Source organism: Ceratina calcarata, unplaced genomic scaffold, assembly GCF_001652005.2.
Source record: "Ceratina calcarata isolate Rehan_Ccalc_2016 unplaced genomic scaffold, ASM165200v1 scaffold78.2, whole genome shotgun sequence".
Taxonomy (NCBI): domain Eukaryota; kingdom Metazoa; phylum Arthropoda; class Insecta; order Hymenoptera; family Apidae; genus Ceratina; species Ceratina calcarata.
In genome coordinates, this window is record NW_017179105.1 from 2752432 (window position 1) to 2765061 (window position 12630).

At 43.2% G+C, this 12630-nt stretch overlaps 2 protein-coding genes across 10 annotated transcripts in view; one reads left to right on the forward strand and one right to left on the reverse strand.

The window, feature by feature from the left end:
• LOC108630585 (thyrotropin-releasing hormone-degrading ectoenzyme) overlaps positions 1-3450 on the forward strand; it is a 12682-nt gene extending 9232 nt beyond the window's left edge. Inside the window, exons 13-17 of one of the 2 annotated variants that reach the window (XM_018033937.2) lie at positions 568-746; positions 828-995; positions 1428-1565; positions 1667-1748; positions 1821-3450. In XM_018033937.2, coding sequence (XP_017889426.1) covers positions 568-746; positions 828-995; positions 1428-1565; positions 1667-1748; positions 1821-1967 — 714 coding nt within the window. In that variant the 3' untranslated portion in view covers positions 1968-3450. The remainder of the gene's footprint in view (positions 1-567; positions 747-827; positions 996-1427; positions 1566-1666; positions 1749-1820) is intronic. The other variant, XM_026818187.1, reaches the window with a different exon arrangement.
• Positions 3451-3848: 398 nt separating this feature from the next.
• Positions 3849-12630, reverse strand: part of nAChRalpha4 (nicotinic acetylcholine receptor alpha4) — a 98822-nt gene continuing 90040 nt past the window's right edge. For all 8 annotated transcript variants that reach the window (XM_026818199.1, XM_018033941.2, XM_018033942.2 and 5 more), the window contains 4 exons: positions 9494-9640; positions 9202-9360; positions 7771-8020; positions 3849-7514 (listed from right to left, as the gene is read on the reverse strand). In XM_026818199.1, the coding sequence (XP_026674000.1) occupies positions 7320-7514; positions 7771-8020; positions 9202-9360; positions 9494-9640 (751 nt within the window). In that variant the 3' untranslated portion in view covers positions 3849-7319. The remainder of the gene's footprint in view (positions 7515-7770; positions 8021-9201; positions 9361-9493; positions 9641-12630) is intronic.

Here is a 12630-nt window from a genome sequence, read left to right on the forward strand (position 1 = left end):
GGGGTACCCCTTCAGATTCTGCGAAATTTTCGTTTTTTGCCAATATCTTCCAAACGGATGGATTTACGGGAAAATTGCATAAGACCTTTCTTGTAGAGGACGGCGAGATCTACAATTTCCATGTAAAAATTTTTCTCTAGAGCCAATAGTTTACGAGTAATTTGCAAAAATCTGTTTTTTCGTTTTTTGCAAATAACTCGTAAACTATTAATACTAGCGAAAACTTTTTATACGGAAATTGTAGATCTCGTCGTCCTCTACAAGAAAGGTCCTATACAATTTTCTCGTATCTCCAAGAGTTTAGGAGTTATTGAGGAAAAACGAAATTTTTTTCCAAAAGTTCGCCGTTTCGACGCTGGAATGGTCGGATTTTGTCAACATCAATAAAATGCCAAATAATCATACTTAACTCATTAAATATCGAAATTAGAAGAATAGTGCACTATTTTTAATTATAGGAAATGCGTTTTTCTAAGGTACATGAACTTTAGGTATTGACTGTATAGCCAATACATCCTTAATACGTCGAGACGACGCCCGTTGATATGTTTCACCGATTCGTTTCAGGAGTACATAGTGAAGTTTGTGTCCCCGTTGTACAACGAGACCGGGTATAAACTGGAAGAAGGATCCGAGTTGACGATGGTCGCGATAGAGCTGGCGTGCGTGTTCGAGCACGCGGAGTGTCTAGATTGGGCGAAGAATATTTTTCAGAACTCGACCGACGACGAGGAGATTGAAAAATCGTGAGTTTAATTAAAACCGACGATGGCCATCCCCTTTATCCGGGTCAATACCAGGTTGCCGGGAGAATTGGATTGTTGCAGGGTCCCTTCATACGTCCGCGAAACGTTTTATTGCACTATAGCTCGTTACGGAACGCGGAAAGAATGGAATTACTTCACGGAGAAGATACGCTCGACCGAAGACGAGGAGGAGAGGAAACGTCTGTTATCGTCGGCCGCCTGTTTCCAAGCTCCTTGGGTCTTACAATCGTAGGTGTTTACTACTACTCGGTTCACCGATAACGCGATTGTTTCGATATCGTTTCGAGTCAGACTCTTTTGTGTTCACGAATCCATTTTATAATTCTGAGCTTACGCTCTTCGCACTTTAAAAAGCGGCAGAGAGGCGCGCGAAATGGAGCCGAGGGAATATTTCATTTTGTTTTCGAAAGCATTTTCGAACATTTATTGTGCTCGCCCGAACGTCCATTATCGCGATAAAGGGGACTTCATCGTATTTTGAATTTGTTCTCGTTCGGATAATGTATCGTATACAGGATCATATTGGCTCAAGGACAGTCCAATTTATCTTCACTCGGTCAAATCCACCTTCCCATGCGATTCATTTATTTTCAAACATCCGGAAATTGTTTAATTCCGACTCTTTTACGTTACGCTGTTTTCTGTTTGCTCTGAAAACAGGATTCTCAGCGAAATACTTCAAGGTAGATTCAAGGAGGACGAAATACCAGTAATTTTAAAATCGTTCCCACGAAATCCAGCTGCCGCTCAAGTCGCGTCCCGATTCGTCCGAGCAAATTGGCCGGAAATTGCGCAGAGGTAGTCGAAATTCTTTTGTAAAAAGAAATTCATCTTCAAAGAGCTGGTTCATCCTCGAAGGAGCTTAGTTACATAAAATGAAATGAAAATGTTTTACCCAGGTTCGCGGGATCCTACCCGATACTGAAGTCTTTCGTCCTGTCGATGGTCAACGGTTTAACCACCGAGCAGGACATGGAGGACGTAAGCAATTCTGTCGACTAGAATCTGTCCTCGTCTCTTGAACATGTTAAATGCGATTCATCTCTGTTGCAGCTTCTAATATTCAGGGAAAACAATTATGACAGTATGAAGGGGACGAGGTACGCCGCGGCTCTCGTAGAAGCCAACGGAAATTTCGTGACGACGTGGTTGAAGAATTCCCTGGCTCAGATCGAGAACATACTTAAAGTAAAAGCGTAGGAACGTTCGGCTGTAGCTGAGGGAAAGTGGAAGGGCAAACAGCCGTTTCGAAACTTGCGACGAAGCTCGATTTCCGTAACGCTTGAGCCTCGCGCAGGATCATTGTCGCGTACTCGACGCGACGAATCTTAACATCTCTCGTTATCCCTTAAACAAACAGCCCTTTCCACTCGTCGTTTCGCATAATAATAATAATAATAATAATAATAATAATAATAATAATAATAATAATAATAATAATAATAATATGTACATACGTAGCCAAGTCTGAGGTGTGCCTATTCAGAGTTTTATTTGAAATCAGAAATATGCTGTTATACACTAATTTATAATTTATTATGAATATGCTACACATGATATCGCTGCTGTTAAATTCTGTCCCTTTGAAATATTCTTCCGTCTGAATAATACGTTTACCTGTTGTTTCTTGCCAATTATCGTTACTACCAATACTCGAAAAGTATTTTTTTCTTTTTTAATTAAAGGTTTCAATTAAAACCGTATTACGATCTTGTTTAACTGTGTCTACCCACGCACCGGGGGACAAGGGGGACGAAAGACAGGTACGATGTCTACGACAACAAGTTTTATTCTTCGAATGCTTTTATCAAGCATGATTACAAAACCAAGCAACAAGAATCTCGTCCTTATATCGTTTAGTCTTAGAACGACGTCGTCAATAATTCGTAGGTACATATTTAACAAACGATATACATAGTAGTTTATGTATCTAACGATATAGTAATCGGTACTCGATAATTTCTTTCTCTTATCGTTCTCTGCTCGTGTGCGGATCTGAGTTTTGTATGCGTGTCCATTTTACTCTCGTCTTAAACAGCACTATATTGCTATACAGTACGTTCGTTTGCTATGTATAATTATCGTTATTAATGATAACCATATCCTTACTCGTCCTTACGATTAGCCTACGTACACTAACGTCTCTGAATAACGGAGTATTTTTTTTTTTAAGCTACGCTCTCGTCGAGTTTACGCGTTTAAAACGTGTCGAGTGGTCGAAGATCGGGACGCGGGTGTCCGTCAAAAATGATCACAATTAATCAACTAGCGATGAAGTGACGAACGGACAAACACGGCTCTGAAAGCGATCACTTGCTCCTCCTGTATTCTAAACGTTCTCACTTTTATTCCATGACCTCACGAAGATCGTTTTCAGAGTCCGAAATGATTCTACATATCTAAAATTTCAGCGAGTCGATGAGGACAGTTGGAAAGAGCAGATTTTACAATGACACCGAGCGATCGTTCGGTTGCTCTTCGACGGTTATTGTCATCATGCGATTTAGGCTTGTCGCGCGTTCACTTGGCACAGTAAAGATACGAGGTGGAAGGTTGTGAATGATGGAATGCACGTTAAACAGTGAAATCTCCGATGGCAATAACGAGACGATTTCGTTTCGACTTGAAACGCGGTGCGCCTCAATATCTTTTGCCTGTTCTTAAATGTATGTATCTTTCCGCCGATGATTCTTATTATAATTTAACGAGCTTCGATTGGTCTACTTAAATTCCTCGGCATTTCGCGCAATACGTTTCTTTCGATCGAGTAGAACGTCACCGATCAGTACTTGCAAATTTGTTTACTCTTTCCAGTTCTCTTTTAAAATAGCTTAAGTACGTCTGTAGCGAAGCATCGATCTATCGTTCTTTTGTCGTCGCCGAAGTTTTCGAATTCGATAGCTACAATAAGTAGAAAAATGTTTATAGAAAAACTGTAATACTTCAGCGATAAGAAGAATTAAAAGGCAAAAGAGATTTTGCATAAAATCGTGTTTCCCTCCGTCGAACGGACTCACTCTCTCTCTCTCTCTCTCTCTCTCTCTCTCTCTCTCTCTCTCTCTCTCTCTCTCTCTCTCTCTCTCTCTCTCTCTCTCTCGGCGTTGTTCAAAGATGTACTCTAAAATTGAATTTTTCCGAACGAACGTAAAACGAGATCGAAGAAGTTTCACGGTTCGCGTTAACACCCGCATAGCGATCACCGTTCAGGCGTTAAGTTTTATTCAAATACCTGCGCGAGACACTTTGTTTAAATCCCGTAGGTATAAATTGCGTTATCGATGAACGCATACAAATTTTCTCTCTCTCTTCGACAAAATCTTGTCTCCCATTCGCTGCTGGAAGAACACTAAATACAATAGTTCCATGCAAAGGCCATTTATCGGCGAGTTATCGCCTCTAGCTGCGCCGCGATTTTAATCTCTAGATCTTTTGCATAGTCAGACGAGATCCGTTTATCATAATAGAACGAATCATTTGTTCAACGAAAGAGAGTAAATTATGAATCAAAGTACGCGAGTTTTCGCGATTAAATTTACCCGTTACACGTTTTTAGTTTCGACGTGTTTCCTGCTTGTTCAAGGTCGACAGATTCTCGTGTGAAACAACTTAACGTTATCGGTTTAAACGAGCACACGAACGCAGACGATCGTACGCGAGAATCGATTAATAAGAATATTCGTCACCGAAGTTAAATAAAACTCGCAAGAATAAAGAACGACGGAAGAAAATTAAAATTACCTGTTCGTTGTCATTGATAAACCGAACGACGTTTAGTCCGTAAAATCTCGACTAGCATCGACAATTATTTTTATATATATTTATATATAATATATATCTTTTGGTTTCTTTTAAACAATGCGTCGTGGGATTCCACTGTGAGAAATGCGTGATCCCAGTCTCTCTTGCAATAGTAAAAAAAGTCCACAATCGCCTTTTATTATAGCCTCTGACTCGCGATTTTACGTTTAAGTATTTACATATTTATGTACATCTTAAGATTACAAGTATCGTTTCTATGTTCTCGCTAATTCCTGACTAGATTACCACGTATTTGTTTCATTCGTGTCCCCTTCGCTCTTCCATTTTGGACAACAGCAGACAGACACAGCGACGGGTTCAACGACCGTTCAAGGTGTCGGAGTAACAATAGTCGAAATAATCTACGAGGGTGGGACTCGATGATTATCCTAAAAAACGTTCGATCTCGGACGATGATCATCGATCAGCCCTCGCACTATTGTCGAAGTGAGACTCGAAGGTTCGCCGTGTATTCTTATTGGGAACAGGTGGGATCATACAAGCTGACGATCCGACACGGGCTGCGTTCGATACACTAATTGCGTAATTATGATTTTTAACACGTAACTTTAACTCTGGCCCTATTCATAGAAAATGTGTGCGTTCTTCCCTACCGTTCTAGTGCAAAGTAAAACTTCTTATAGTCTCGTTCGTTCCGCTAAAGGAGGATATCGTGGCTCACGCGGCAGTCATCGACGTCGACTCCCGTTCCTCGTTTCTTGCGTTCGGCGTTCACTGGACGATTTATCAATCAGGTAGCAAATACGTTTTTTCACTTCTCTCTTTTCGACGCTTTGGCCTCGATTCCCAATCGATCGGCGACCATCCTCTCTCGTTAATTCGTTATCCAGGCGTCGCTCGTCGACTCATTCGAGATCTCAAAGTGGAACAAAATCTCAATTTTATAGAAATTCACTGGCACGTATTTGATCACCGATCGATGGAGAATCGCGGAGGTTCGCCGATGTCTCGAAAAACGTCTCTCACGCTAACAACGCTTTCTAATGGCAGTATTTACGGAACCAATAAATTGTTGTTCACCCTACATATTTACACTCCAACGTAAGGCGTCGTACCTTGGATGCGTTACAACTATCGTGTTACTCTCAACTATGAATACGTCTAACGAACGTCGAAGAATCAGAGACTCTCGTTAATCGAATAAGAGAAGTTTAAGATTCGGTTGAAAAAGTATATGGAAATTAGGACTCGTCGTTGAGAATTGTTCGCTCGTTAAAGTCGCGGATTCTCCGACGTTTCACGATTCCCGGTCCCCTCGCGCGAGGGGTGAACCGACGATCTTTTTTTATTCAACCGCGAATAGAGTACGTGTTTATACATGGGCGCGTAATTACACAGGAAATCAATAAATAAAAAGAAGGAACGGAAGGAGAGAAGGGTAGAAATAAAACGATTCACAGTGATATCAACATCGACCACGTATGTAGGTACCTACTATGGCATTGAACAACGACGTTCGACGGTTGTTCAATTCAGCTACATCTATCAGCTTTAGAATTCGTATGCTTTACTTGTTCTTACAGAACTATCGGTTATCATTATCGCGTGTGTTTCGACTCTCGTTACAAAATACAATATATTTTTTTACAGAGGCGAAGTACGTGTAACGCGCGTGCAGCCAAATGTCTCGCGGGACTCGTTACGACTCGAATGATCAATGGACGATCTGAAATTATTCGTCTCCAAATTGAATTTTCACTGTTTTCGAATAAACATCTCGGCGACGAACGCGCGACTTAATTCTTTTAACATTCCCGGTAGAATCGTATGAAACGTTTTATCAAATAGAAATCGGTGCGTGATTCTGCGATGGGAATTCCATGGGACATTTCGATGCACGATAGATTCGAACCGCTCGATCCTCCCTCTCTTACATAGATATTACAATTCGTACAAACGGGGTACGTTTCCCTAAATATTTAAAACATAATCGATTATACGTTAAGTTTACACGCTAAATTCGTGTCGCACAACGAGCTATCTACGATCGGTGATGCCTAGAATAATTTTCCTCTTAACGTTGTGTCGGCTAAACGGGATGTTCATTACGTTATGTATAAAACACGCAACAATTTTTACTCCGCGAACGTTCCTTTTATAAACGTAACGTCGAGGGTCTCGTGACTCGTGACCGAGTCCCTCGATCCCGGTAGTTTGATCGGAGCCACGGTACCCGTGCAGGCTAAGTTATCATTACAGTACTCGTTAATTAGCTTGTTCTCCTTTAAGATTTAACCTGATTTCTTTAAGTAGTGGCAGCTTCATATTACGATTTATTTGAGCAGACTATGTAGGTATAAGTTCTCTTCGTCAAAATTGTTCTCGCGACGTTTTACCTTTACCGACGCTCGAACGTGGCTGTTGGAACGTTCGAATCGAGACGTTCGCACCGTCGACGTCGTTAAAGGATCTCAACGAATCCTCACTGGATAAAAATATTCTGTATCTTTCGTCTCCGACGATACACCACACCCGATGTTGATCAGTTCGTTCGAACGTATCGTCGAAACTGTTGTTCGATCGAGTCAAGCTTGTATACTTACGTGTCGCGTCGTATACTTGGGAAGAATCGGAGCCCATTTACCGTGATTTCGTTTGGAGTCGGGACAAAGGCGGAAGTTGGAAGTCGTTTAAAAGACTGGGATTGGGATATCCGGGTCGAGTAACGATTTACGTACTTCCGGGTGCCGTTGGCCCTTAGTCTTTCTCCACGGTGCAGGGCTCGGGCATGGACTATTGTTGCGGCGGACAGTTCACCACCGTCGTGGTGGCGAACTCGCTGAACTGTTTGTCGATCGGTACGCGATCGTCGTACAGCGTCGGTGCCTGCAAGATGATCCCAGCCGTGCCCACCAGCACTGCCAGAGTGAAGATCCATAGGAACAGTCTGTCCAGCACCATCGCCACGTACTTCCAGTCCTCTTTCACCTTCCGTTTCACAAATCGCGTTAGCTTCCAAAGTATATTCGCTGCAACGATTAATCTCCTATCCGGACGACTCTCTCCCGATTCCAATTCTCCTCCCAGAGTCTCGTCGCATAACGTTTTATGCGCGTTCTTACATTTTATCTTATTTTATTCTACTTATCTTTTTAATGAAATTTAGAAAATACGTTTACGAGCTCGATTCTTTTTTTGATGAATCGACGCGGAGAGTATAAATAATAAATGAAGAGGGAATTACCTTGGTCGAGTCCTCGAGCATTTTGGTGTGCTCCGCGATGAAGCGCACGCAGATGCAGGATTTGTGGATCTCGGGTGGACATCGTGAATGGGAGAACGGCGGCGGGCTCCGCAGCACCGGGCTTTTAACGTCTTCGATCACCGGCTCCCCGGAAACCGAGAGGTCCTCGCATTCCGTGTGAAGAGGAAGCGGTGGCAGAGGCGGGCCGTGGATCAGGCAACTTCCGCCGAACCTCGCTCCGTCAGCGAGACTAAATTGCCAACAGAGGAGAATGCGTTTCTGCATTCCAATTTTCTTACGGTGTTCGAGCAAAAGGCAGTGCTTCGGGCCGGAAGTAATTTCGCAAAATTGTCGGTTAATACGAACGAATCGAAACGCGAATTACATGAAACGGGGATTAATGCAAATTTTCATTACCCGAAACTCATCGAGATATCGCGATAAAACGAACGAGATTAAATCATAATTATACACTCGGATGGCGATGATTTTTATTCGTTTTTCATAAACAGAATTTCGAACGTACAGTATTATCCACGTGTACATTTCTTTTTTCAGTCAAAGATGACCGTCGTTCGTCAGCTTTGAACGTTGTCCCGGCTTTGTATCGTCCACTCTTATTCGCTCTGTTTGTCTTAGGGACGTGTAAGTATTCACTCGAGTATTCGGTCCGAGTGAACGGTGAACGAGCGCCGACATCAAAGTGAACGTGATCGATCGCGCTTGCCCCTGCACCTGGATAAAACGGCGGCGCTCGCTCGGTGTTCATTCGGACCGAACGCCCGAGTGAATACACACAGCCACCCCCCCCTCTCCCCCCCACGCCTCGGACCGACCTCGGCCCGAGGGTTGCTCGAGCTGCGGGAATTAGGGGATGCCGGGTCAAAAATTAAATACTTTTTACTCCTCGAGCGTTTATACGATATATTGTATCGATGAGAACGCGTTTTGAAAATTATCGAACGTGTTTCATGATGTTCGCGGAGGACAAATAAGCTCGATAATAATTACACGTTTCACTTCACGCTGCCGAACTTGATGAACTCTGTTATAAATCCCTTGCTACCTAGTCAAAGTTCGTTTATGGTATTCCAACTTCGAGCCGGACTTTCGACTCGACTCGTAATCTTGTTATTTACGTCTTGTATACATGCATCATCGTATCAATTACGTTTAGGATTGAATAAATCGTAGGAAGTCGTCGTCGGTTGATACGAGTTTTGCGTACGGGTCGAAAAAACAGAACAAAGCATTTTGAAATAGAAAAAAATGCACGCATGTAAAGTATAAAAAAATGCGCATTGTGATGGGATTGTCCAACTGTGAAATGGAGAAGCTTTTGAAAAGTTCGGAGCGTTTGGTCAGAAAGTCGGTTAATGGAAAAAGTGAACAGCCGGCATTTTTAATTAGGACCGAGGGCTTTTACGATACCTGGAGGGTGAAAGGTCTTCCTTCGATGCGGCGCGGCTGTGGAAGCGTTTAGGCGTTAGGTGTTCCTCGCTGTCCTCTTGAGTGGATGGATGATAGGGATAATAACAAGTCTTCTCCTTCCCTCTGACCGTTCTCATTAATACCCTGCCCGAGCTATACCTGTGGGCACACGTGAAGTTCACATCATGATCTGTGAAAGTTCGCTGACTTTATCAGATGCACGAATTTATTGAAAGATCATTCTGTACTTTTTATTAGGAAATAGTTTGATTCTCAGTTTCACGATATTTACCTATTTGTCTCGAATTTGTACTGAGGCCTTCGCATGACCAGCAGGCGTGGGAGGATGTGGATGAAAACTCTCTTTACCCAAGGAGCCATTTTATGAGTTTGCGGAGATCGGAAGTGGACGTTGAGTACGACCACCGTCACGCATATACTGGAACATTACGAAAAGGGACGAGCCCGATGTTAATAAAAGCACGTCTTTACTTTGGGCGATCGTGGGCCAGTCATTATTTGTCTCATTATCTTTATCTCGTTTAAACCTGCCTGATTACCGAAACGCGTGAATTAACAAGCAGCCCCGGCAAGTCTTTCATTAAAATTTTAATAAGCGCGCTGCAAACTAATTGCAGTTTTAACACGAATTCGTTTTCAATTTCGGTACACTCGTACGGAGATTCGTACTCGATCAAAGATCGGACTTTTCACACACATTTAAGCGAGACATGGTGTGTGCCGATGCAGTTCGAAATTTATTATACCCTCGGACGTATTACAATTTTTTATGATCGAAACCCTAGACGGGGCAAATTGCCGTAACATATATAACCGGCAGTGGCTGCGGTGGAACGACAGAATGTAAATCTCACGAGGCCATTCATAATGTAGATCCATTCAGCCGATGGCTGGCCTCAGCAGCCGGGCAAGGGACAAACTGCGATTTGAATTGGACCAGACCTCCTTTGACTCGACTTGGAGCCATTTATCGGCACGGAACTCGCCTTTCCACGTTTTACCTTGAAAACACCAACGCCGCCTCTTCTATCTCGCTCGCTATTTGTCTTCCAACCCGGAAATCATATTAGCCGGCTGCGGGTGAATTAAAGCCTCCGCGTTTCACGTACACCGCTAATTCGACGAAATTGCAACAGGATTGAAATTGTACAGCGTGTTACGCCGAAAATTCAATAAGGACCGAACGATTTCTCGTTTTCCCGGGTTGAATCCACTCGAACTAGATTTCCGTTTAGTCTTCTGATTTATTTATGTGATCCAATATTTGCTTGGAAACTGTCCAGCCTTCTGTTCCGCGTTTTTCAGCATCGTCGAGACGGAACGATGATCGAAGGGAACAGGTCAGCTGTTTTAACAATTAAGAAAAGTACACCGTGAACGAAGCGCGGGGGCGGCTGGTCGGTCTCAGGTTTTAATGGCTGCACAATGCCCTTGCGGTTTCTAAGAAAAAGCAATAACGGGACGGAGAGGAGCGGCCATCCCCTTGAAATTCAACGGAGAAAAGGGGATGGATTCCTTCCTCGGGTTGGTTCGTCTCCGCCTTCGACGCGAGGCGAGCCTCGGTCGATGCTGCCGCTGATTAATGTGTCACACCTACTGCATCTTATCGTCCTTCGAACGTATTGAAAGGGTTGCTGCCACCAGTATATATTCACCGGGCATTGTCGCGCACTCCTTTTTCCTTTGATATTCTTTCGAGTCCCGCGACATTGCTTAATGCCTAGGACGATTGCAATTGCACTTTACCGAATCTTGACACGGAACGATCCTCGTCGTATCTCGTTTGATCATTTCAATCCTAGTTCCTTAAATCAATGGAATCGATTCATATAATTACTCCATCGACGTGTCGGACAGTGATAGAATTGGTTCAGAGATCTTCGCGCGGAATTTCAGGCACAGGGTGAATGGCACAATGATAGGTAATTACCATTTTCATCAATCCGATATTCTCCTCGACGCGACCAACAGGAGATTCGAATCATTAACCATTGGCTGAATGGCGATACACGAGCGCTAATAAATCATCGGCTGTGGCCATTCAATCCGCGTTCCATGCACTGCTTAATCGTTCGTTACTATAATCACCCGGTTTTTACGGCTTTCGCCTTCGTATTCTCTCTCCCTTTCGGTGTTACCCGTTTCCCGTCGGCCCTCTGCTATTTGCTCTACTCTCGTATTTTTTGCAAACCTCTGCCCCGGTCACGCGAACCGTTCTTTTCTTGGTGACTGATGGGCAACGATGATGAAGCGGCTCGGAAATTTGTAGGACAGCGGTGAAGTTAGGAAATTCCCAAGAGAAAGGAGGAACGTGGAAAAAGCGAGCGCCGATCGAAAACGCTGATCCGAGGGAATCTTTTGAGGCTCCAGTTTCGACAGGGCACGTCGTCTTTTTTCCATGCATGGGTCAACGCCCCGGCTTCGATCGCTTTATGCATAACCGGATCAAGCTTCGATTCAGCATTTGTCCACCCGATCGATTGCCTCGGGTACAGGTCGTCGAATCAATGAGAACAGACGTACCACATAACTGATTTTTCAGAAGTGAATTTTCTATTTGACGCAGCTGATTAATGCGTTCGTACGTTTCGGCGAATGTTTACGTTTCAATAGAACGAGTATGAATATAATTGTTACGATATTCCTGCGGAGTCAGCCCGTATAATTTCGTGTTCGATCTGTATCCAGATGAATTTCAATGGTGAGCACACGAATTCTGATGCCGAATCAGATTGAAATTCATACCGCGAATGAATTTCATATCACAATTATTATATTCGTACGTACGTAATTCGTTAAAGAGATTTAACGTGGCTAATGGAACTTCATAAATTAAAACTACTTTCGCTAATTCGTTTTCTCGAGAAAGAGAGAGACGCGGTTTTTACAAGCTGTAACAGCAGTTTTATCTGCAGCCGCACGTGTGTTGAAAATATTTCAAAATTTGAGAGTCCTCGAGACGTAAAAAGCTTTTCTCTGTTTCAAGGAAGGGTGGAATGAGTCGTGAAATCGCGGAACGTTTCAACACATTATTCAAAGAAAGAGCCATTAAGCTTCGAACGTACACGCTGCCATGCCGGTTGGTACGATATACGATTTCTGCTTTGCTGATTTCTTTCCAAGAACCGGACGGGTTCCCATCTATCCTTCAATTATCATCCATAATTTATACCATATCGTTTCCCGATGCACCACAGCGTACATGTATATATATATTTTATGCGTTCCGTACGAGCTCTCGAGAATTTCCAAATCGGATATTTGGAGAAGTGACACGACGATGTTCGTCCTCGTCGTTCGAATCTTTAGAGCATATACTACATGGAGGAAGCACGCCTAGTTAAAAAGTGTAGATAACGGTGAGAGAGAGAGTAATAGTTTTGGGTACTCCTTCTCTCTGTCTAACAG